Raw genomic sequence first — 21,920 nt, 5'->3', positions numbered from 1 at the left:
TTTGTAACTGACATTTTAGCTTAGAGCCAAGTAAGACAGATTTGTTAACATTTACTACAGTACGTGGGTGATTTGGTCAATTTAATCTGGGATGGTCCTGTGAGTAATGTACGTATCCATACATTATCTACCGAATTCTCAGAGAAACAAAACGGATTGAAATCTGCAAGCAGTCTATATTTCACTGGGGGTCAATAAATAAGTGGTGGCTGGTTTTCTGCATATTTTAAGTATTATTCTTACCCACTTTTTCAAAGAAGACCGCAATTGCTTACTGGATCTACTTAGCTAGCAAGCTACCCAGACGTTATCCATGTGAGTGCTCCAGCATTTATTAATGTTCCTACATTCAAGTCAATAAAGCACTTTACCATCATTTATATAATGATTGACTAGCTGCCATGCTATTTGGACCAGGCTGTCTTTCAAAAGCACAGCTATGAATGTGCATCAGAGTAGTTCTGTTCTGACCTATTGTCTCATACAAATGCCCGGTGCCCATGCACATTTCAAGTAATTAGTGTCAATCGAAAGTTTCTTTGCTTCACTTGAGTATTTCGACATTCAGAACAACTTGCCTTTTTATTGCAGGTTGGAGTCCATTTCTGATAGGTGGTTGTTTTCCTGTGAAATGACGTGAGGAAAATGTGAGGGAATTTAATGTAATATCATGCAATAGAACTTATGATTGAGCAAACATTAGTTCAGACAGCGTGTGATGCCAGTACAATACCGTGCTAAAGCCAAAACACACACAAATGTCATATGTGAACTCAAATACCTTCACACCTCCACCCGCATCCATACTGCCTTCACGCACGGCCACACAAAACACACTAACCCCCACCCTTGTAAATATGGTTGCACATGCACACACACCCCACATCAATACAGGCTTCAAGCACACATTCTTGCAAGCACAAACACACAATCTGACCATGTCGTCATCTTCACACTCATTCTGTGTGACGTCCTCCTCCACATCACTGTTATGGGGCTCGTCTACCAGCTCCTCTGTGTCTGAGAATGACTCGTCCTGAAACACCTCACTCTTGTTGTCCTCTGACGTCCGTAGTTCTACACACACACAAACACACACACACACACACACACAAGGGCTCTACATTTACATTGTTTTACTTTAAAAGGGTAAGAGCACAACAACATCTTGAAACACAAGAAAATATATATTTTTAAATCGATTCAGATATAGCCTATATGATTTCCAGCTACTTCTGAAGTACAAGTTGTGCCCTATAAACAAATATGTAATCATGTATCATGTTTATTATTAAAAGCTAAAATGTTGATACAAATCCCTCATTTATGGAATATTAGGTTTCTATATTATATAAAAGTACAATTTTCCTTTCGAGACACATTACATTGAAAATTGTACACTGTCTCTTTAAGTGTCACGTTTGTGATGACAACATTCTAGAGATCTGTCATTCGTTCATTGCTATGATTATTGCTCTCCTGAAGAAGCTATCCCTTTTACTTCCTGTGCCCCCAAATGTTTGAATATACTGGTAAAGTTAGCCGGTTCTTTGCTAGCTAGCTGATGAGGAAACAAACATGACTGAATAGATTTATTTCTGTCACACTGGTGCTGCTGGTCCATTCACAATTCACCTGCGGGAACATGGCGGCTCTTAACACCAGAAAGAGCTGGCCACTACTATTAGAGATTGTACGTGAGGAGATTACCTCTATCCTCAACTTGCAATTAAAATCGGTAAATTAATCACCTGCATTGCTCACTTCTAAAGTGGATGCCTATTCAACTAAAGTGGAAAGTCTGGAGAATATAGCCAATGCGACAGAGGTGCGACTCCATTTCTCAAGCGGTTGAGTGACATGGTATCTTGGAAAAAGCCCACCCCATACCTATCAAACCAAATTACCCCACATCCATGCTTTTTCCGTCGTATGCTCCCCGGACATACAAGAGTGCAATAAATGCTTTGAGTTAAATGCTTTCCATTTATGTCCCTGTCCCTTTTATTGTACGCATGAGCAACAGTGCAACCTCTGTGCAGCAACATCTGCATGTCACAAACTCGTCACTCTTTTCTACCCAAACTGTGCCATCCCTTCCAGACTCCTGTCTCACCGTGGCAGTTGAGATCACTGTCTGTTTGCTCTGTCCTGGTTCTGCTGGGCGAGGCCTAATTAGCAAAGTCAATTTCAAGCTCAATCCGTCCGTCCGATCCTCCATCCAACTCCAACTCATCTAAATTCTGCAGCATTTGCAATGCTGTCAGTGAGTCCATTTGTTTGGGTTAGGTTGGGAATAGGTGTGAAAACTTTTTTTTATTTTTTTTAAGGCTCTAAACAATTCTGTTTGTGATTTTAAAATTCTGACAAATGAGCAGTGTAAAATACAAACATTTAGTAAAAGTCAGGGAAAGAACAGGACATAGCTGATTTTTTAAAAGTTACAAAATCAAACGTCAGTGGCCTGTGTTAACTAGTTTGCTAGATTGAAACTGCTGGGGGAAACTATCGAATGTTAATTTCCACCAACAATCTGAGTTGAGTTCACCTTAGTGGACTGTAGCTAGGTAAAAAAAAAAAGAAGCTATATTTTAAAGACTAGTTACTGACTTTTGAACACTTTTTGTCGAACTACTTCGTTCCCCTGCCTGTTTATTGACGCATTGGAGACTGAAAAAGTTGGCAATATAGCTAAATGCCCCTCCTGATTTTATCACAAATAGGCTTTGTTTTGATATAATTTGGCTGATTAGGCTTGTGCACATTTACCTGAGTTTCATTAGTTAGCTAAGTTACTGACTGACTTGCGTAATTCTTATTCATGTTCTTGTTGCATTTCAGATGGAGAGGGAGTTGGATCACAAAAAGGAGCATGCCGCAGACAGACCAGGGCCCGTATTCACGAAGCATATCAGAGTAGCAATACTGATTTAGGATCAGTTTGGCATTTTAAGATCACAATGAATATTATTACATTGACAAGGGGAGCTGGTCCTAGATCACTATTCCTAGTCTGAAGACACTTTGAATACGGGCCCTGGAATAAAGCTCTTGCCCAATACCTTGCACAGCAGTCGTTTCATCATAGGACGCTAGAGGTTGATGCTTATGAACTGAATATAAGTGAATTTCCATCCAGTTGGTGACATATTTTCATGCGAATATTCTGAATCCGCATAAAAACATGCATATTTCCCCACAAGAGGTTTCCATTAAATGTACTTGTTGCAGATAAATGGCTGTACGTGATGAAGTATTGTATATAAAATATGTTTTGCAGTTAAATTCCCATGTACCAAATAAAAAATACAAGTTAAATGGGTTTACATCGCATTTTTCAACTCTACTGATGGTTTTCTCAAATGTGTTTGTATAGCTAGTATGCAAACTTTGGTATTGGCACAAGTGCACTAGCCCAGGTGTTCCCAAACTTTCACTTGGTGCCCCCTTCCAGCATTGGAACATCTTTATGCCAGATCTATTTCTAAGGGCACCAGCACTGATCATGACACTGTTCACACACCCTTCTTGTTGGTGGAGAGAATTTTGCATGTTTAAAGCTTATTCCTGCAATTCTGCACATTTTATCATGGGCTGATAAAAAAATATATATATTTGCCACACAAAGCTAATTTTCTTGCAATTCTATACATTTTGCCATGTCTAATGTGTAGTCGTGATATTTTAGTGACAAGAAAATTACAACGATATCTATGGGCAAAAAATAAATAAACGTCAGCTAACGTGGGCTAGTTGATCTAGACATTTCTGACAGGTTATAAAGAGCTCTCTATGGTATTCAATGACTAACATGACAAGAGGAACTGATGATGCACTGCCCAATTGAAACTTTCAAGAGTAAGTTTAAAGCCAGACTGAGTTCCTTTCCTCCCCCTTTGGTGAACCCTCGGCCCACACAGTTGGGAGCCACTACTCTAGCCAACCGTGGGCTAGAGTGCAAATAGAGCCTACATGAGATTATTATTATTATGGACAAAAGAGAAAGATTTGTATTTGTCAAACGGCAGTCGAGCTTCAATCATCATGTCACCAGAAGAGTGAATCCTCACCACTGCTACATCTGGCTATCAGTGGAGTCTTGACTGGCAGCGAAACAGTTCATTCAGACTAATTTACTGCCTTTTTAAAAAACATAGCTGATATGGCTGAGTTGCTTAAACAAATGTGGTTTTACTGACAATTGAGATATACAAACTATAGCATACAGGGACAACAAGCAGATAAGAGGCAATCCATAATTTCGGTTAAGACATTAATGATCGGACGTAGTCAATCTAAATATTTGTTCAGCACTTTTGAAATGTACAGCAACAGAATTCAGAACATGGGTGGTTCTTACAGTATTCTCCCTATAGGTGGCATATAAGCAGACAATGAAATCTCTTACAATATTTGATGATTACATTTCTCTAAAACAGGCTATAGGCTACATGTGCACCAACAAGTCAGAACAGTTATGAGGGGGAAAGGGACCAAATTATTAGGGTGAGGCACATGGGCTACTAAAAGCTTATTACACAGCATACTTAGTATTACTTTCTTAGCTACAGTATACATATCTCCCTGGCATATTACAGCATTTATGCAGCAGCATACAAAACATTTTTGTGTAGGGCTCATGAACAAGCGGCGGTCTTTCGTGGTTAAATTTTGTTATCAAACTTTGTCATCAAAGTCTGGCATTCTCTGGATTTATGGTGCTTTCAAGACAACTGGGAACTAGGTAAAAAAAAGTGATTGGTGGCAGGTAGCCTAGTGGTTGGTGTTGGGCCAGTAATCAAAAGGTTGCTGGATCGAATCCCCGAGCTGACAAGGTAAAAATCTGTCGTTCTGCCCCTGAGAAGGCAGTTCACCTACTGTTCTCCAGGTGCCGAAGACGTGGATGTCGATTTAAGGCAGCCCCCCACACCTCTGATTCAGAGGTTGGGTTAAATGCGGAAGACACATTTCAGTTGAAGGCATTCAGTTGTACAACTGACTAGGTATCCCCTTTCCCTTCAGGTCAGAGCTCTAGAAAAGAGATCCGAGTTCCCGACTTGGATGACTGTTCAAAACGTATTTTCCCAGTCGGAGCTTGTGTTTTTGTTTCCAGTTGTTTTCAACATGACATTCATGCTGGACTCACAGCATGGCCAATGTATTCAACCTTTTCTGACCCATGGCATTTCAATGTTTCTCCTTTTAAACTTGGAATAGAGACCCTAAACCCAGACATGGACCACACACCCACTCCACTGAATATCAGGCTAGTGATTGCTTTGCAATACTTGCAGTTAGCCACTGTCACGGATTCAAGCTGCCTGACTGAATACTGGGGCCTTCAGTGCTAACAGAAGCAAGGACCTTACCTGGGAGCACAGCAACAGTTTCTCTCACAGCCATTCTGTCAACATGTATTGGATATAACCACTCAAATTCATACAAAGTACTACAGGCAAAAGCCCAGACTTATATTCACTTTGTCCATTTGACCCATTCGTAAATCTTGACTGGAATAATATACAGTATGTTTTAGTTTACAAACCTGTGTGATGTGTCTGGTGTAAATTGATGGAAAGGAATTCACCCTGGACATGAGAATGTCACTGATTTTAGACCTTTTCAATCATAAGCTCTAAGTGATGTCTTGATGTTGAAGTTAGCACAGAAGTAAAAAATTTAAAAAAGAGCCTAACGTGCCAAACATGCTATGAAAAAGTTGGTTATTTGGTTATTTGCATCCTTCCTCAGGGAACTGTCTGCAGATAGCTGACAACAGGGTGGCAGGTGTTTTGATGCACTGCTCTAGAGTACTATAGCCCAGCAGACTCACCTGAGGATAGTCTGGGATACTTTTAAAGAGATGAGAGCATGCGTTTGAGTGAGTATATTAAATCCAATCAGTGGCCCTGGAAAATATGCTGTGCAATCACACAGGCAGAATGCCATAGTGAAGAAATGGCCCTTTTTGAGGACAATGTCTTTCAAAGATATTTTGTAAAAATCCAAATAACTTCACAGATCTTTTCTTGTAAAGGGTTTAAACACTGTTTCCCATGCTTGTTCAATGAACCATAAACAAATAATGAACATGCACCTGTGGAACGATAATTAAGACACTAACAGACTAACAGACGGTACGCAATTAAGGTCACAGTTATGAAAACTTAGGACACTAGAGGCTTTCCTACTGACTCTGAAAAACAAAGAAAGATGCCCAGGGTCCCTGCTCATCTGCGGGAACGTGCCTTAGGCATGCTGCAAGGAGGCATGAGGATTGCAGATGTGGCCAGGGCAATACATTGCAATGTCCATACTGTGATACGCCTAGACAGAGCTACAGGATGGACAGCTGATCGTCCTCACAGTAGCAGACCACGTGTAACAACACCTGCACAGGATCGGTACATCCAAACATCACACCTGCTGGATAGGTACAGGATGGCCAGGAACACACACCAGGAACGCACAATCCCTCCATCAGTGCTCAGACTATCCGCAATAGGCTGAGAGAGGCTGGACTGAGGGCTTGTAGGCCTGTTGTAAGGCAGGTCGCCACCAGACATCACCGGCAACAACGTCACCTATGGGCACAAACCCACCGTCGCTGGACCAGACAGTACTGGCAAAAAGTGCTATTCAATGACTAGTCACGGTTTTGTCTCACCAGGGGTGATGGTCGGATTCTCGTTTATCGTTGAAGGAATGAGCATTACACCGAGGCCTGTACTCTGGAGCGGGGTCGATTTGGAGGTGGAGGGTCCGTCATGGTCTGGGGCGGTGTGTCACAGCATCGTCGGACTGAGCTTGTTGTCATTGCAGGCAATCTCAACGCTGTAGTACCCTTCCTGCAGGCTCAACCTGAAAGGACCCTCCATCATGAAAATGCCACAATACTGCTCGTTCTGTGAGTGATTTCCTGCAAGACAGGAATGTCATTGTTCTGCCATAGCCAGCGTAGAGCCCGGATCTCAATCCCATTGAGCACGTCTGGGACCTGTTGGATCGGAGGGTGAGGGATAGGGCCATTCCCCCCAGAAATGTCCAGGAACTTGCAGGTGCCTGGGTGGAAGAGTGGGGTAACATCTCACAGCCAGAACTGGCAAATCTAGTGCAGTACATGAGGAGTGCACTGCAGAACTTCATGCAGCTGGTGGCCACACCAGATACTGACTAACTTTGATTTTGACCCTTACCACCCCTTTGTTCAGGTACACATTATTCCATTTCTGTTAGTCACATGTCTGTGGAACTTGTTCAGTTTGTCTCAGTTGTTGAATCTTGTTATATCCAGGATTTTACAAGCTTATGGTGTATAGGGCCTTTGTGCTCTTGTAATAGTATCATGCAATGGCTGCAGATCAATGTATTCCATTGTGGAATGGTGACATCTACACAACATGACCAAAAGTATGTGGACACTTGCTCGTTGAATGTCTCATTCCAAAATTCATATGGAATTGGTCCCCCCTTTGCTGCCCTAACAGCCTCCACTCTTCTGGGAAGGCTTTCCACTAGATCTTTGAACATTGCTGAGGGGACTTGCTTCCATTCAGCCACAAAGATTAGTGAGGTCGGGCACTGTTGTGGGGCGATTAGGCCAGGCTCGCAGTCGGTGTTCCAATTCATCCCAAAGGTGTTCGATGGGGTTGAAGTCAGGGCTCTGTAGGCCAGTCAAGTTCTTCCATAATGATTGACAAACGATTTCTGTATGGACCTCGCTTTGTTCACAGGGGCATTGTCATGCTGAAACAGAAAAGTTGGAAGCACAGAATTGTCTAGTATGTCATTGTATGCGGATTGTCCTTCATTGGGAATCATGAAAAACAGCCCCAGACCATTATTCCTCCTCCACCAAACTTTACCGTTGGCACTACGTATTCGAGCAGGTAGCGTTCTCCTGGCATCCACCAAATCCAGGTTCGTCCATCATACTTCCAGATGGTGAAGCGTGATTCATCACGCCGGAGAACACGTCCAATGGCGGCGAGTTTTACACCAGTCCTGCTGCGGCTTGGCATTGCGGCTGCTCGGTCATGGAAACCCATTTCATGTAGCTCACGACGAACAGTTATTGTGCTGACGTTGCTTCCAAAGGCAGTTTGGAACTTGGCAGTGAGTGTTGCAACCAAGGACAGATGATTTTTATGCGCAAGCAGTTGGCAGTCCCATTCTGTGAGCTTGTGTGGCTTACCACTTCGCAGCAGAGCCGTTGTTGCTCCTAGACATTTCCACTTCACAATACCACCACTTACAGTTGACCGGGGTAGCTCTAGCAGGGCAGAAATTTGAAGAACTCACTTGTTGGAAAGGTGGCATCCTATGAAAGTGTCATGTTTAAAGTCACTGAGCTCTTCAGTAAGGCCATTCCACTAGCCATGTTTGTCTATGGAGATTGCATGGCTGTGTGCTCAAGTTTATACAACTTTCAGCCAGAGCAAAATCCACTAATTTGATGAGGTGTCCACATACCTTTGTCTAGATAGTGTAGCCAGCAGGCTCCAAGAAATCAGATGACAAACCTGCAGACATTAACAAAAGAAAATGGTTCCTGCATTTAGAGTTCATGTATCAGTTTGCCTATTTCATGATTCATGTCTGTAAATTACAACAATAGAGTTGATTAAAAAAAACATGACATGCCATTCCAAGTGAATTATATTATGGCATCACGTCTCATCTCACTAACAATTGCTACCTCAACTTATTGACAATGACAACATCATGCTCCTCCTTATTGTACAGTAGTTTGCTAGCTGTTAACTTATATGCCTGTGATTGTTGATACCAAACTGGCTCATGGTGATGTCGGAAAGATTTGCCTAGGTAACTAGCTAAGCGACAACCTTAAGTATCTACTCTATTTCTTAACCTTTCTAGCGCAGGGGTTCCCCTCGACAACATTCCGCTGAAAAGGCAGTGCGCGAAATTCAAAATCAAATCAAATTTTATTTGTCACATACACATGGTTAGCAGATGTTAATGCGAGTGTAGCGAAATGCTTGTCTAACCATCGTGTCCGATTTCAAAAAGGCTTTACAGCTAAAGCACAACATTTGATTTATGTTAGATCACCGCCAAGTCGAAAAAAAATACAGCCATTTTTCCAGCCAAAGATAGGCGTCACAAAAAGCAGAAAAATAGATTAAATTAATCACTAACCTTTGATGATCTTCATCAGATGACACTCATAGGACATAATAATACACAATACATGCATGTTTTGTTCGATAATGTGCATATTTGTATCCAAATATCGCAGTTTACATTGGCGCCTTACGTGCAGTAATGTTTTGATTCCAAAACATCCAGTGATTTTGCAGAAATACTCATAATAAACATTGATAAAAGATACAAGTGTTATTCACAGAATTAAAGATAGACACTTACCTTTGATGATCTTCATCAGAAGGCACTCCCAGGAATCCCAGTTCGACAATAAATGACTGATTTGTTCCATAAAGTTCCATCATTTATGTCCAAATAGCCACTTGTTGTTAGCGTGTTCAGCCCAGTAATCCATCTTCATGAGGCGCAGGCACTTCATCCAGACAAAAACTCGAAAAGTTCTGTTACAGTCCTTTAGAAACATGTCAAACGATGTATGTAATCAATCTTTAGGATGTTAACATAAAACATCAATAATGTTCTAACCGGAGTATTCCTTTGTCTTCAGAAAAGCACTGGAATGCGAGAACTCTGTCAGGAGCGCGCTTCATGAGACCAAGGCTCTCTGCCAGACCACTGACTCAAAGAGGTCTCATGAGCCCCTCCTTTATAGTAGAATCCCCATTCAAGTTTCAAAAGACGGTTGACATCTAGTGGAAGCCGTAGGAAGTGCAACCTCATCCATATCTCAATGTATATTCGGTAGGCCAAGCTTTGAAAAACTACAAACCTCAGATGCCCCACTTCCTGGTTGGATTTTTCTCAGGTTTTCTCGTGCCATATGAGTTCTATTATACTCACAGACATCATTCAAACAGTTTTAGAAACTTGAGTGTTTTCTATCCAATACTAATAATAGCATCTGGGACAGAGTAGGAGGCAGTTCACTCTGGGCACGCTATTCATCCAAAAGTGAAAATGCTGCCCCCTATCCCAAAAAGGTTTTAAGTAGGCTACACCTCTGAGTTACATCTGTAGGCTATAGTTAGCTAGCTAAGGGCATCTATCTAACATGCATTGCTTCTGACACATGCCACGATCCTTCATGCTTTAGATCTGACAGATATGGCGCCGGAGGGAATGGCTGCCATTTTACGGGGTCCAAATCAATTGTGCTTTGTCAGGTTTTTTTTGCACATAATGTTGCTGCTGCTGTCCCTTATGACACAAAATCACTTCTGGATATCAGAAACACCGATTACTAACCTCAAACTGGACAAAGATTCTCTTTAATGAGTCCAATGCAAAGGGCATACTGCTTTCTTGGGAACAGGCCCAAATCCGTCATTTGCGTGAAGACGGAAATTAAAGGGGGTGGAGGTCGGGCTGCTTTCTGAGAATTCGTAGGCGAGTTTGTAAACTTCCACTACCATGTGTCAGAAGCAATGGATTGACCAATGTGCAATCATTGGAATTGGAAAACAAAATGGATGATATATGATCAAGACTATCCAACCAACGGGACATTGAAAACGGTAATATCTTATGTTTCACCAAGTCATGGCGTCCCGGATATTATAGAGCTGGCAGGATTTTCCATGCATCGGCAGTACAGGGTGGGGGTGTGTGTCTTAGACTCTAGACCACCTTTACTCCGCATACAAAGTTCTCACTCACCCTCCCCTGGCTGCTATTTTATTGGCTCCTAAGTGAGGCAAGCCTACTAGACGAGCTAAATGCCTTTTATGCTCGCTTCGAGACAAGCAACACTGAAGCATGCATGAGAGCCCCAGATGTTCTGGATGACTGTGTGATAACCCTCTCGGTAACCGATGTGAGCAAGGCCTTTAAACTAGTCAACATTCACGAAGCTACGGGGCCAGACGGATTATCAGGACGTGTACTCAAAGCATGCGCAGACCAACTGGCAAGTGTCTTCACCGTCTGCAATACCTACATGTTTCAAGTAGACCACTATAGTCCTTGTGCCCCAACAAGCAAAGGTAACCTGCCTAAATGATTACCGCCCCGTAGCACTCACGTTCGTAGCCATGAAGTGCTTTGAAAGGCTGGTCATGGTTCACATCAACGGCATCATCCCGGATACCTTAGACCCACTCCAATTCGCATACCACCCTAACAGATCCACAAATGACGCAATCCACACTGCCCTTTCCCACCTGGACAAAAGGAACACCTATGTGAGAATGCTGTTCATTGACTACAGCACAGCGTTCAACACCATAGTGCCCACAAAGCTCATCACTAAGCTAAAGACCCTGGGACTAAACTGCCCTCCCAAGCAAAAAGGTAGTAACTGCTCATTTGGTCAAAAATGAGTTAATGTAATTTTTGTTACATTAAATGCAGGCTTAATCATGTGGACATGTATCCTGCCTCTATTGTATTGTGCTGGAGAAAATGGAGGTCGTATTAGCAGTAACTGCAAAAAGTTACTGTGAAACCAAGGTAAATGGCAGTAACTGAACTTACTGCCTTTTAGCTTGGTTTCAACCTGCCCTTGGCTGCAGTTACTGTGTTTTACCTTTGTATCATATCATTTTATTCTGATAGTGATGCAATCGAACCTGTATGACACTGACTGACACCTACACAGACATACATTGCTAATCTAGGGATACAACACCATGGCATAGCATTCCTGGGGGGAAATGATGGTTGAACTTCCAGACACTTCCAGACATCCAGACACTGGTAAGAACTAGCTAGCTAAGTAGATCTGACATCAAAATGAATTAGCTAGCTAGCGAGCATAGACTAACAATGCTACCCGCTCTCATAAGAGATCTGCAATTGATTCTAAAATCAAACTATTAGCCATATAATTCATTATATTCTGAAATTTCATCTGATGGTTTCTTTGAATCAGTACACCATACATACAATTTCTAGCCAGTGACAGCCACCTAGCTGAAACTGACGCACCCCTACCAAATCGTCAAAACCTAGCTAGCATTAGCATGAAGCAATAGATTTGTGCTACATGTTCCCATAAGAGACGATCAGCAGCAGTTTATACTAGCTTCAATCTATTTGACCTAGAATTAATATAATCCCTATAGTTGTATTCTGACATTCAATGGGCTATTTGAATCCATAACGTTACACCACACACATGATCTCTAGCCAGCTGACGGTCAGTTGGACGTGCACCCCATACTGAATTGTCAAAAGCCACGCACACACAGCATTGCTAGCTCATTAATAATAAATCTACTCACATGTTCAGGGTTCTGGTTTTCTTTTATATTCCAGTATTGCGTGACTGTCCTGGTCAGGAAAGTTAAAATCCCAAATTGTATCTATCACCTTCGTAATTAGTACAACAAGCTTTGACATGCCAAATGTGTGCTCAATATGTCTGCTTCAGTGCCATCATTACATTAATGCGGAAAAAAACTGTTTTGCATGACTTCCACCAATCCCTGTGGTCTAGCTGATTAGTATCTGTGAGGATGTATTAGGACAGTACAACCACGTCAACACTTGATTTTATTCCTGTCAATGTCCATCCATGCAATTGTTTTGTATTTGTAAATAAAAATGTAAGAGCCTTTTTGCGAGCAGGTATGAAATTAATAGATGTGCTCAGTTATGACAGTGGAAATTATGATAATGTTTGCACAAGATAAAATCAACATTGATTATATCCTATATTATAGAATAACTGAAAAGGATTATGATCATATGTTTCCACACCAGAAAATGTCAGTATTAATTATGACAGAATAGAATGCATGTCCCTGATTATTTGCTCTATTTATTTCAGTTGAGTTTGAGCACCACATTCCAACAAAGATTCCTGATCTACCCCCTTTAACTGAAGTCACAGTGTCAACACTATTTGAAGAAATAGAGAACCAGTGGGTGGTCTCTAACTCCTTAGACATCAGTCTATCAGAAGAGTAATCGATTGCCAATGATGATGACGATTATCATCCACCTTCAGAGTTGGATGTTCCAGCACAAGTGGCAGCTGAGCCCGTGGACACAACTCCAGATCACCGATCAAACAAGAAATCCAGGATTCCACCAATGGGTAAGACATGTGGTCCCAAATGCAAGAGGCAATGTACTTAGAGTATTTGAGGTTAGGTGAAAGGAAATATGGGTAAGTATTAGGAGATTAAGTATAAGGAGAAGAGGACATGGATCTTCCACATGGTGGCACAGCAATCTAAGAAAATGTCACTGTTGGTGCTGACAGTCAACACAGCAAGTCGTTTCTGTACCATCTTCCAAACCAGAGCAGTTCTGATCAACAGGTGTGCAAAGTGTTTTTTTCTGACAACATTGGGCTACCACCCCAAAAATGACAGGTTGATTGTCACAATGATGGGCAAGTCAATCACCAAACTGATTCCACCAAAGGATCAGAGGGGAAAGAAATCTTCTGTGAGCAAATGGAACATGAATCCAATCCTGCAACACATCGAGTCCTTCCATCCCCAAATCAGCCACTACAGACGAGAGCATGCCCCACATCGCCTCTACCTCTCTAGTGATGTCAATATTCGGGTTAATGCATAATGACTACAAGGAGAAGAATAAAGATGCCAGCTGAGGTTATGAAACCTATGGCAAGGCGGTAAAGGGAAGGAACATCAGCTTTGTGAAGCTTGGAGAGGAGGAGTGCGAGTTCTGTTTGGTGCAGGGTTATCATCTGAAGATGGAGCACAGGGAGAATGAGGCCATGGAAACCCATGCCTGCCAAGACATGCAGCACCTGAATTCACCTTCACCAACCCAGACTGCATGCAATGTAGAACATATGAGGAACATAAGAAGTGTTATGGTTTCTGGGCTAAAAGCCCATTTGGCCAAACCTGTGCTCACCGAGTTTTGTCTTAGAAGTCTTTTCCATTTAGGAGAAATGGCCATGTCACTTTGGTGAGGTTTTGTCCATTTGCAATAAGTAGCCAGTCGCCATGTGGTGGAATTCTCCAGGACAGCGTAAAATGACTCAAAGTTGAACATGTTATAAAATGGAAGCCAAATCTCTGAGAGACTTTATTTGATGACTTCCCGGAAGATCTGACCCTGGGGCACGACCTGAGTCCGGCAGCCTATTTTAAAAACATTTGCGGACGTCTAGTAAGGGACTGTACATTTGCAATATGGAGATCCTCATCAATCATATGGGAAAAGCCATCGGTGTCCCTTATGTAGGGAGTGGCAAAAAGGACTCCAACCCAGGATGGAGCTTTTTGTCCAGTCAATCACAGGATTGTGCTTTTGTAGCCAGGAAAATCCCAACAACTAGAACATGGGGAGATGCAATAAGGAGGAACTGTATGGTCTCACTGTGGTTACCAGAAACCCGTAATTGAACGGGCACAGTACTATGAATGACTTCCCCTACAGAGTGGCCATCCAGTTCACTAGCATCCATGGGCACAGAGAGAGGCTGAGTGGGAATACCAAGCGCCGAAGAATTCATGGCATCCATAAGACATTCATCAGCCCCAGAATCAATGAACACTCGGAAAGACTTCGATTGGTCTCCCCACAGCACAAGAGCAAAAAGGGGTGTGCGGGTGATGGGAATTTGGGAACTCCCAGTCTGACTCACCATAGTACTAGTACCCACTTGAGACAAGGGTTTCCTAATAGGGCAGGTAAAATGTCATGCCACTCCACAGTACAGACAACAGTTATTACTCATCCTCCATGTGCGCTCCCAAACTGATAGCTTAGTTCTTCCCAACTGCACAGGCTCAGGTGTATCCAAATCACCCGTCATAGATTCACGAGAGCGCTCGGGTGACTTCGACTCTTGGAAGAGCTGCCTTCGGAAACTTCCGGATTCCATACGAGGTGAACGCACCATATCGGGTGTACCCGAGACCAGACCACCTCTCACATTCACTTAGGTGTCCATCAATGTTAATGGTTAAGGCGATAAGAGAGTTGAGGTCCACCGGAAGTTCCCGAGCAGCTAGCTCATCCTTTACCTCAGATAATCCGCGCAGAAAAGTATCAAAAGGTGCCGGATTCCAGGCACTCTCGGCAGCCAAGGTGCGAAAGTCCACCACGTAGACTGCCACACTCTGGGAGTTTTGACGTAAGTCAAGCAGTTTGCTGGCTGCCTTTCTCCAAGATAATGGAGACTCAAACTTCTCATCTCTGCCATGAATTCCACCAAATTACCGCAAATGGCAGATTGTTGTTCCCAAACTGCCGTAGCCAAGGAGAGCAACCTTCGACATTAGCTTAATTATATACACTATCTTCGATCAGTCTGAAGAAAACGAAGATGGCTGTAGCTCAAAAATAACCGAGCACTGAGAAAGAAAACCCCGGCAGGTACCAAGATTCCCTGAATATCGCTCTGGAGGAGGTAAACAGGGTTCACGGAGAGTCGGGATAGGCTGTACAAACTCACCAGAGGGAGACATTTTTTTGGGGAGGTTTTTCCAGAGGTGGCAGACAGTCTGAGCTAACTCCCTGATTTGCTCTAAAATAGCCTTTAACCTGTTGCGACGAGCAATCCCGTATCCGTGAGCGTAATTATAGCCTCAAGCTCATTACCATAATGCAACATTAACTATTCATGAAAATCACAAATGAAATTAAATAAATATATTGGCTCACAAGCTTAGCCTTTTGTTAACACTCATCTCAGATTTTCAAAAAATGCTTTTCAACCATAGCTACACAAGCATTTGTATTGATAGCTAGCATAGCATTAAGCCTAGCATTCAGCAGGCAACATTTAAAAAAAAAACAAGAAAAGCATTCAAATAAAATCATTTACATTTGAAGAACTGATGTTTTCAATGAGGAGACTCAGTTAGATAGCAAATGTTCAGTTTTTCCAAAAATATTATTTGTGTAGGAGAAATCGCTCCGTTTTATTCATCACGTTTGGCTAAGAAAACCCCCCGAAAATTCAGTCATTACAACGCAAACTTTTTTCCAAATTAACTCCATAATATGGACAGAAACATGGCAAACGTTGTTTAGAATCAATCCTCAAGGTGTTTTTCACATATCTATTCGATGATAAATCACTTGTTGCAGTTTGGTTTCTCCTCTGTTCAAAATGGAAGAATGCACGCACCTGGAGATTACGCAATAATTTCGACGGAGGACACCGAGCGGACACCTGGTAAATGTAGTCTCTTATGGTCAATTTTCCAATGATATGCCTACAAATACGTCACAATGCTGCAAACACCTTGGGGAAATGACAGAAAGTGTAGGCTCATTCCTTTCGCATTCACAGCCATATAAGGAGACATTGGAACACAGCACCTCCAAAATCTGTCTCACTTCCTGTATGAAATTTCATCTTGGTTTCGCCTGTAGCATTAGTTCTGTGGCACTCAGACAATATCTTTGCAGTTTTGGAAACGTCAGTGTTTTCTTTCCAAAGCTGTCAATTATATGCATAGTCGAGCATCTTTTCATGAGAAAATATCTTGTTTAAAACGGGAACGTTTTTCATCCAAAAATGAAAAACGTTCTGTCAAGGAACTGATCCCTTCCAAAAGGCCCTGTAGCAACTCCTGATGTCTCCCAATGGTGGTTCCCTGCAGGGAGACAGCTTGGCAGAGCTGGTCCAAGTCTGCTGGGTCTGTCATGGCCAGTTCGTACTATCAAGGCAAGACCCAAATGCAGACACAGGAGGCAGATGGTTGGAGTCTTACCATGTTTATTAATCCAAAGGGGTAGGCAAGAGAATGGTCGTGGACAGGCAAAAGGTCAAAACCGGATCAGAGTCCAGGAGGTACAGAGTGGCAGACAGGCACGTGGTCAAGGCAGGCAGAATGGTCAGGCAGGCGGGTACAAAGTCCAGAAACAGGCAAGGGTCAAAACCAGGAGGACCAGAAAAAAGGAGAATGCAAAAAGCAGGAGAACGGGAAAAAGGCTGGTTGACTTGGAGAAATACAAGACGAACTGGCACGGAAACATAGGGATAAATACACTGTGGAAAACAAGCGACATCAGGAGGTGGTGGAGACGATTACAAGGACAGGTGAAACAGATCAGGGCGTGACAGTGAATGTTTGAACCAGGTTATGTAGATTAACAGTACAATTAGTGCAACCAATGACAACAGTGAGGGGTGTGTCATAATTATTAAGTTAATTAGAATGAATTAAGTGAAACTGTTAAAAAACAATTGTTTATTGAATATATTAGGCTATTGTTATCATATGGAAACATAATTAAATATTCTTCATAATATTAGCATCAACATACATTATTGTTTAATTCAATTTCACATATATATTTAATCCTATTTCATTTTTTGTTACATGTAATATTTTAGGTTCAACCATAATGCATAATAAGCACCATCAACAGGGGAGACATATTGGGTGTACACTGATAAGCTGTCAAAAGAATGTATCCATTTGTAAGACTTGTTCATAAAAGAGAGAATTGTTGCTATATGATCACACCAGCAATAGATATGGTAAGTTGTATTACTTTGTGAGGTACAGCTGAGTGAGCCTACATTTAAATAATTTGCTTTTTGATTTTACTGGGCTGATGGTGCCTGCATCTGATGATCAGTCTCAGCGGAGGGAGAAAGCAGCAGACTGAGGGTTCGCCTCTCAACGTCCCTCCACTCTACTTTTCCTCTGCTAACCAAAAAGGGACACTGTGTTCCAGTTTATGGCGAAACTCGAGTCACACTGCATTGTTTTGCCTCATGCACAAATCCATGTTGTTTATCCTATGGCCAGACACACAAAATGGTTTAAAAAATGGGAACACGTCGCCTATCCAGCACGCAGGGCAGCTGAATCTGGTGCACCTACCATCAACAGCGCATTAAAAATAGGAACCTAAGGCTTTATAGTTGTTGTTTTTTGCAGAAATGTTTGGCGATCGACTAGGAATGCAGGGATATGGCTGATGCTCTCTGCTGGTGCCAATAAGATAGGCTACTTACTGTTCACTCAATTAAGTTGAGAATTTTCATAATTTAAAGACCGATTGGAGTCTTTTCATTGTAATCTCTACAGCAATAGCCATTTGCTTTCCAAACATTTTTTTTCACCATTTACTTTTAAATATTGCAATTTGCCTTCCTGGGTCTCTACTTCTCACTGACATTTGCAACTCAGCAATCATCTATTTTGTATTTGCTCCACGTGCTGCCCAAATTCTGGGCATTTCTGATTGTAGGTTATAAGGAGGCATTGGAAAACCTCCCTGGTCATTGTGGTTGAATCTGTTTGAAATTCACTGCTGGACTGAGAGACCTTACAGATAATTGTATGTGTGACATGCAAAAGTGATTCAAAAATCATGTTAAACAATATTATTGCACACGAGTCCATGCAATTTATGGGATTTGTTAAGCATATTTTTACTTCTGAACTTATTCAGGCTTGCCATAACAAAGTTTTTTTTTATCCACTTGTAATGGAGGTATTGTGTGTAGGCCAGTGACCAAAAAAAATCATATTTAAAAAAAAAAACGCAATACCTTAAAATTAAATCAATTTTTAATTCAGGCTGTAACACAACAAAATGTGGAAAAAGTCAAGGTGAACCCCTGCACATTAGCTCGGTACCGGTATTCCTTGTACTGTATATAGCCTCATTATTGTTACTATTTCCTTTTTTATTTAGCACATTTTTCTTACTTTTTAGCATTGTTGGGAAAGGGCTCGTAAAGCATTTCATGGTAAAGTCTACATCTGTTGTATTCGGCACATGTAACAATTCATTTGATTTGAAACACATTGAAGATTCAATTATTTCAGGTTCGCTTCAAGTTATAATATTAATCAAACCCAATCAGCCCTAGTGCCTCTCAAGACCCCGTTGGAGGACTCCTATCTCTATGTAATCCCATTTGTTTCCCATTTAAAATATTTGTGAGGAGATACTGTATATTTCTTTCCTTAGATAAAACCATTGCCAGAAACTTTAAAAAAAGCTCAAATAAATTAAACCCAACCTCGGTAGATGGACTAACATCCCAGTTACTTTAACCAGGCGAAGATTGGGAGTCTTCTTCTTCAACATCCTAAGGTTGAAGAGTCATTGTCGTGCTTTCTTCACCAGGGTGTCCGGAGATGTATACGCTGACTGTCTTCACGGTTCAATGATTACCATGTCTAACGCCTTCTGGCTATTGGGATAAAATGTGGCAAGGTAAGCGATTGAGGATAACATTTTCTGGGGAGGGGGTGGTTGGGTGGGATGGGGGAATGTGTGGGGTTGGGGGAATTATACATTTACCCCCCTTCCACCAAAGAAAATGAATACAAATTTGGTCACAAAAAATATAAAACCTTTTTGGCTGAGGAGAACATTATTAGCACTATAGACACTAGAGCTGTAGCTATGAAGCTTAGCTACAGAAACCCTCATGCCTGAGAAAGTTAAGCCATTCTAGAATAATATATATAATAATAATAATAAATGCCATTTAGCAGACGCTTTTATCCAAAGCGACTTACAGTCATGTGTGCATACATTCTACGTATGGGTGGTCCCGGGAATCAAACCCACTACCCTGGCGTTACAAGCGCCATGCTCTACCAACTGAGCTACAGAAGACCAGAAGTTAGTCAAAACCAAAGACAAGTTGATTCGAGGGAATCAGAATTTGGATTTATCCGAATCGTAACCATTTTTGTGTCTCATTTAGTGTCTGGGTGCCTTGCACATTTTGTTAACCACATGCCTTTTCAGTTCCCACACAAGACTTGCCCTTTGGGGCTAATTTTCTAGGTTGCACCTTAAACACGTCATGAGCCAAAGTTATGAAACCAGTAACACAGAGGACTTGTGCATCGACGGCATACATTTTTTTTGGTATGCTTTCACCACCGTTTCGCAATATGATTAAATGGGTCCCAAAAATGCTCCATAGGTAAGTGTCTGCTCTCAATAGAGCACTTCAACTAGGTACTATTTGTCCAGTCACATCATTGACAAGTCTACTTGAAAACTAAAAGTACGGTACAGGCAGCAGAGTAACAACTGGCAAACATATATTTGATTAGTTAGAACATATAGGGCTCTGTATAGTAGACCCCTAAACACCTGATCCATGATCCATGATGAATTGTGTTTCACATCTATACGGTTTGACTTAAATATTTAGAAAGAGAATACTGAACCTGAACCTGTGGCTTAAGGCCACACCTGGTCAGAGACAGGGGAGCACTGAACTCAGCTTGAATTTATGACCTGTGTGTGTGTATGTGTTTGAGAGAGTGAGGAGCACAGCTGGCCCAGCCAATAGGGTCATAAACCCAGTGTGAATGCCAGCTCATATAACAGGGCTGCGTCCCAAATTGCGTCCTATTTCTATAGGGCTCTGGTCAAAAGTGATGTGCTCCATGGTGAATTGGGTGCCATTTGAGACACGGCTAGGACCTCGCCAACTCAGCACCGTTACAGTGTTTGTGTAGACAGTGAATTAGGTGTCTGTGGAGGGTCAAACAACCTATAAGGTATATCACATTATAGGGAAAAGTATGTGGGGGCTGTTAGTAAAATAAAGTTCAATCTGTGACCAGGAAGTGGGAGAGAGTTATCGTCTTTCGTCACACCAGAAGGATAGCCAATGGCTGATTGTGTAATTCTGCCACCTACTGGACAGTTTGGGCATGAGGGGAGGGAAGGAAACTATGCGAACTGCACACCAGTCCTGTTATAATAACACAACTTGAATGAGATTTAAAGTATCTGTCAACTGTTCCAGATTTCTATGAATTATGACCTCAAATTAATTACAATATGAATTAAATAGATGTCCTTACCATTTTTGAAGTCAAGGATGTTAAATAAACAGCTTTTCTCTGTGCCCCTGCTTGGCCTGTTAGGAAACAACATAGTGGTTTGGGAGTGCACCAGACATAAACAACCGATTTGCCAGACGTACATACACTTGGATATTCAAATTGGGCAGGCTGCCCGGGCCCGGCTGCGTAACAAACTTCCCGGCAGGCTTGTTTTTTTTCCAACTCTTACAAACCACATAAGTTGTATAGGCTTTGTGCTGTTTGCTAACTACAGCTGTGGATTGCTTGGCTTGCTAGCCTGCTTGTGTGCAGTGTGTACTCTGAGCCCGTTTCTCCCCCAGTCTTCTTCTCCCCACATGAAAAAATCCTATAGTATAACAGAGAATGCTATAGTGACACAGAGAAGAGCCTTCTCGGTTAAGTGACCCGTCTTGAAGCCTGACTGGTTAGGGTCAAGAAGATTGTTCTGAGAGCGAAAACAAAAAAGTTGATCAGAGACAACACGCTCAAGTGTTTTGGAAAGAAAAGAAATAAGCGATATTGGTCTATAGTTTTTGACCTCAGATGAGTCGGGTGTTGGTTTCTTGAGGAGGGCAGCAGCTCGGGCCATTTTGAAGTCAGAGATGATGCAGCCAGTGGTCAGAGATGAGTTGATGAGGGATGTGAGGAATGGGAGAAGTTTCCCAGAGATGGTCTGGAGAAGGGAGGAGGGGATGGTGTCGAGCGGGTAGGTTGTTGGGCGGTCAGACCTCACTAGTCGCAAGATGTCATTGAAGAGAGAGGTGAGAAAGAGGTCATGGCATAGGGTAGTTCTGTGTGAGTGAGACCAGTGGACTCAATAGGCTGAGGGAATGAGTAGCGGATGTCATCAACCTTCTTTTCTTTTCAAAGTGGTTGACAAAGTCGTCCGCAGAGAGGGATCGTTGGAGGATTAAGGAAAGAGTTTCCTAGAAGTAGAAGCTTGACATTTTTGAGTGGTAGAAAGTGTCATTCGCAGCATATACAGAGGAAGAGAAGGTAGAGAGGAGGGAGTTAAAGGATGATAGGTCCTCCAGAAGTTAGTTAGTT

The 21,920-nt window shown here is 42.1% G+C and overlaps 1 protein-coding gene across 1 annotated transcript in view; it reads right to left on the bottom strand.

The window, feature by feature from the left end:
- Positions 1-244: 244 nt before the first annotated feature.
- Positions 245-21,920, bottom strand: part of raly (RALY heterogeneous nuclear ribonucleoprotein) — a 154,493-nt gene continuing 132,817 nt past the window's right edge. Inside the window, exons 9-10 of the mRNA XM_052527247.1 lie at positions 938-1,077; positions 245-624 (exon numbers count right to left, since the gene is read on the bottom strand). Coding sequence (XP_052383207.1) covers positions 583-624; positions 938-1,077 — 182 coding nt within the window. The 3' untranslated portion in view covers positions 245-582. The remainder of the gene's footprint in view (positions 625-937; positions 1,078-21,920) is intronic.

This window comes from Oncorhynchus keta, chromosome 10, assembly GCF_023373465.1.
Source record: "Oncorhynchus keta strain PuntledgeMale-10-30-2019 chromosome 10, Oket_V2, whole genome shotgun sequence".
Taxonomy (NCBI): Eukaryota; Metazoa; Chordata; class Actinopteri; order Salmoniformes; family Salmonidae; genus Oncorhynchus; species Oncorhynchus keta.
This window is presented reverse-complemented; position numbering and strand designations above follow the sequence as displayed.